At 34.1% G+C, this 4,325-nt stretch overlaps 1 protein-coding gene across 2 annotated transcripts; it reads right to left on the bottom strand.

Annotated features, from left to right (window-relative positions):
* Positions 1-359: 359 nt before the first annotated feature.
* On the bottom strand, positions 360-4,061 carry LOC123907506 (probable LRR receptor-like serine/threonine-protein kinase At3g47570). Of its 2 annotated transcripts, XM_045957808.1 has the most exons (4): positions 3,543-4,061; positions 1,281-3,377; positions 809-1,178; positions 360-662 (listed from the first exon to the last, which is right to left on the bottom strand). In XM_045957808.1, the coding sequence occupies exons 1-4, from the start codon at positions 3,931-3,933 to the stop codon at positions 647-649; spliced, it is 2,874 nt and encodes a 957-aa protein (XP_045813764.1). In that variant the 5' UTR covers positions 3,934-4,061; the 3' UTR covers positions 360-646. The 2 variants fall into 2 exon arrangements, with proteins under 2 accessions (XP_045813764.1, XP_045813763.1); XM_045957807.1 differs by having other exon boundaries at positions 1,281-3,982.
* Positions 4,062-4,325: the final 264 nt, after the last annotated feature.

The following is a 4,325-nucleotide window of genomic DNA, read 5'->3' as shown; positions in this document are numbered from 1 at the left end:
CATAAGTGAAGTGATAGTGGTGTGTGATAATTATGTGGAAATTTTGCAACCAAACTTTGTAGATGCAACATGTTTGTGATTTAGTTTTGTTAAATTCTTGAGCATTCTTGGAAATATACAGAAGCTATGTTTCCTTAATTACCATGTGAACATGCTTTTCCTATAAAAATCATTACTTATATGACAATGTAAGTAATGCTTTGGGGTTTGAATGTACCAACTTCACTAGCAGGGAATCAAGGGATTGTTCAACAAGTCAATTGGCTTCATTATGTTCAATTGGCTTCACAGTTTTAACAGCGCGGCAATGCCTTAGATCTTGAAAATGCATGACAAAGAAATGAAAATGAAGATAAATATGGGAGAAGTATCAATTCTCATTTCATTGAATTAGAAACCAATACAATACAACATGATTACTTATTTATTTATAGCAACTAGTAGGTTGAAGCTAGCAAATCTACATTAAACACGATGATACAAAATCAAATGACATAACCAAATTTAGAGTAACAAACTAGTAAACTAAGCAAAGCACATGCGCTTCCAGCTGAACCATTTAGTGTCTAAACAACAAGGCTTCAAGCTGAATACACTTCTCTTTCCACGAATCATCTTAGAAATTTAGTTAAGCTTTAATTTCTAATTATGAGCGTGAACACCTGAAATTTCAATCAAGAAAAAGCACATCTAGCTGTTTAGGAATTTTAAATGCACAATAAGATTATTAAAATCAAATTATAACAATATATAATTAACGAGTTTGTTATGATTCAAATAAGCATACGAAAATATCAGTTTATCTCACCGGTGAGAAAGGCCCTTTTTGATTTTGCTAAGCTCTCCAGTGACATCTGCAATATTCATTCTTTCTTTCGGTGATTCCATTGAACAAAGAATTCCAATCCTAAAAAGTGAAACTAAGCACTCTTCAATAGTTGGAATAAGATTTTCACGATTTCCATCTTGTATTGCTACTTCTACATCTCTTGATACAATATGTGGATCTAAAATCTTCATAAGGTTATCAGGAAATGAAATTGCAACAAAGTTATGCAGATTTTGACCATCTTCAAAAACTTCATCAGTAGGTCTTCTACCGGTAAGAATTTCCAACATGAGGATTCCAAAGCTATACATGTCACCACATTTGGAAACTTCGGAACCCATTCCGTACTCTAAAACATGAAGCAAAAGCTGTTAATACTATGTCACTAGTAAATTATTGAGTCTGCAACAAAACATAGAAACAATGTATGATTCAAGAATTTAGACCATACCTGGAGGAGCATACCCAACTGTCCCTTTAATTCCAATTGAACTTGTATCCTTCCAAGAGCTGCCGCCAATGGATAAGACAAGTCTTGCTATTCCGAAATGACTCACATGAGCAACCATATGATCATCAAGAAGAACATTGTTTGGCTTTAGATCACAATGAAGGACCAAATGCTCACATTCTTGGTGGAGATAATGTAATGCATCAGCAACATCGATAATTACGTTTAATCTTTGACCAAGACCCAATGTTGTTGGATGCTCTTCATTTAAAATCTCGGGATGCAACCATTGATCTAAGCTTCCATTTTTCATATAATCAAAAACTAGAGCTTTGAATTCTTGACCTTTGTAATCTGTACCCGAACAACATGTCATGATCTTAACTAAATTTCGGTGTCTAATATTTTTGAGTGCATTACATTCAACAATGAAACTCTTGTGAGATCCCTTTTTTTGGAGGTTCAGGACCTTTACGGCAACAACATGATCTTCCGACACAAGATTTGCTTTGTACACAAAACCAAAACTTCCTGATCCGATCAAGTTTGTAGGAGAGAACCCATTGGTTCCTTGATGCAATTCTTGGTATGAAATCTTAGCTAGTTGATCAATTGTTGGTGAATCAAAAGATCGTTTTTGATTTCTTTTCCTCATCCAGTACATAGTTGTAATAAATGAAAGTATGAGAAGAAAAGAAACCACACTAACTATCACTGCTATCAACCTAAGTTTATGGTGTTTTGTGTGTTTTCTGCCCTTGATAGGGCATGGTGGTAGATGCAGCTGTGAGATACCTCCACAAAGCTTATTGTTTCCAATCATTGCTACTTGGGTTGCATTTCCAAAGACACCATTGGTTGGTACCTCACCATCCAACATGTTAAAAGATACATTCAAATATTCTAAAACAGAGATATTTTGCATAACATCAGGAATTGATCCAGACAATCGATTTCTTGAAAGGTCTAAATATCTAAGACCTTTGAGAGATGCAAAAGAAGATGGTATTGTTCCGTTGAAGGAGTTACCTTGCAAATAAAGGTATTCTAAGCTTATACATTCACCAATTGTTCTAGGAATATCGCAAGAGAGATGATTCTCAGAGATATCTAATACATCAATGTTTTTCAGCAAACCCACTTCTCTTGGTAAGCTACCACTCAAAGAGTTATGTGACAAGTTCAAGAGGTTTGTTAAAGAAAAAAGATTAAAAACCTCTAAAGGTATGGTTCCTCTAAGCTTATTCTGCGAAAAATCTAGATATTGTAACTTTTGGCAGTTTCCTATGCTAGAAGGAATATTTCCGTGGAACATATTATGATGTAAATCCAAATAATACAATTGACTGAGATTTCCTATAAAGTGTGGTATATCTCCTGACAACTTGTTTGCATCCAAATCTAACATTTGCAATTTTTGAAACTTTTCAAAAGTAGTTGGAATAATTCCTTCAAACTGATTAGATTCTAAGGACAATGATATTAAGCCAACTAGACGTCCTAGTTCAGCAGGAATTTTTCCTGATATCATATTAGCATCAAGATATAGTATATTAAGCTCAGTAGATAAATTCCCTATAGAATTTGGAAGAATGCCACCAAAGTAATTATGGTAAATAGAAACGTCTTTCAATTTACTACAGTTTGTCAAAGATTTTAAAAACTCTAAATCCTTAGCTGAATTGTTACCTAAATTGTTGTATTCCAAATTCAGATGGTATAAATCTTTTAGCTTTCCTAGACTTGGAACTTGTCCAACAAAATTATTGACAGGGATATCAAGATAAGTAATGGAAGAAGATGCATTTATAGAAGTGGGGATTGGACCTGAAAAATGATTTCCTGCAATACCAAACTGTTTGATATTTGGGAGGGTGTGAAACATGTTGGGTGGAAGAGGGCCATGAAAGTTATTTATTCCCATGAAAAATATAGTAAGTGATGTGATGTTGTAAAGACAAGAAGGAGGGGTACCTGACAAATTGTTCACACCCACTCGTAAAAGTGTCAAGTTTTTGAGGAGACAAATTGCCTGTGGAATATCTCCTTCTAAGTTGTTACGACCAAAACCAAGTTGTGTTATGAATGAAAGATTACCTATGAATGAAGGGATTCCTCCGGTTAATTTGTTATGAGAAACAGACATGCTTTGAAGATTTTTCAAAGAGGCAATTTCAATTGGTATTTTACCAATGAGATTGTTCCTAGACAAGTATAACTCTTTAAGATTGGAGCAATATGTCAAGTTTGTAGGAATTTTACCTACAAAAGAGTTATTGAAGAGATGAAGTTTTTGCAATTGTAGCAACTGACCCAACTCTTGTGGGATTTCTCCATAGAAGCTGTTGTTTTGAAGGGTGAGATTTTTCAAAAAAGTGAGATTACCAACATAGGGAGATAAAGATCCATGTACCTGATATCCTCCTAGGTTCAATCCTATAACTCTTTGATGCATGGGGTTGCATGTGATTCCACGCCACTTACAGAAGTGGATGGAAGAATTCCAAGATTCAAGACTTTTATACGGATCACTGGATATTGATTCTTTGAATTTGAGCAATGCCAAATGATCTGTTTGGTTTCCTAATATTGCAGCCACTGCCACAGTTTTGTTATTAGTGTCAAACCACATTAAATTCAAGGTAAACCACATTAAACTTCATTAGATTTAGAAGAAAGAGGTTTATGAAATTTAGTTATGTTTGTGTTGGATAGTTTTGTTTTGTGAGAATAAAGAGGATATATGCATCCATTTAAATAGTGGTGGCAAGAGCTAGTTCTGAAGAATGCAAATTTAAATTTTTATTAAATTCACACACCAAAAAAAAAAAAAAAAGAGATTATATTGAAAAGTCAAGTCAATGATACAGAGAAGCATATACATAGGAGCTAAAAGTCAAAAAGTCATTACTACCTTTTCAGTATAGCAATCGTTTCTTTTGGGGTAGAAAACTGGAAGATAATTAAGGCCAAAACTACACTACTATGTGGACCAACCGATAATGAGCTACATTACAATCTCACAAATTACATTACTCAATTTGC

Source organism: Trifolium pratense, linkage group LG2 (assembly GCF_020283565.1).
Source record: "Trifolium pratense cultivar HEN17-A07 linkage group LG2, ARS_RC_1.1, whole genome shotgun sequence".
NCBI classification, from domain to species: domain Eukaryota; kingdom Viridiplantae; phylum Streptophyta; class Magnoliopsida; order Fabales; family Fabaceae; genus Trifolium; species Trifolium pratense.
The sequence above is the reverse complement of the archived record's forward strand: the minus strand, read 5'-3'. Positions and strand labels throughout refer to the sequence as shown.

Excerpts from the sequence above, each read along its gene's own strand:
- LOC123907506 (XM_045957807.1), bottom strand. The coding sequence starts at position 3,933 with ATGTGGTTTACCTTGAATTTAATGTGGTTTGACACTAATAACAAAACT. Across the intron at positions 1,179-1,280 it reads AGTTGGGTATGCTCCTCCAG|AGTACGGAATGGGTTCCGAA; the intron begins GTATGGTCTAAA and ends TTCATGTTTTAG.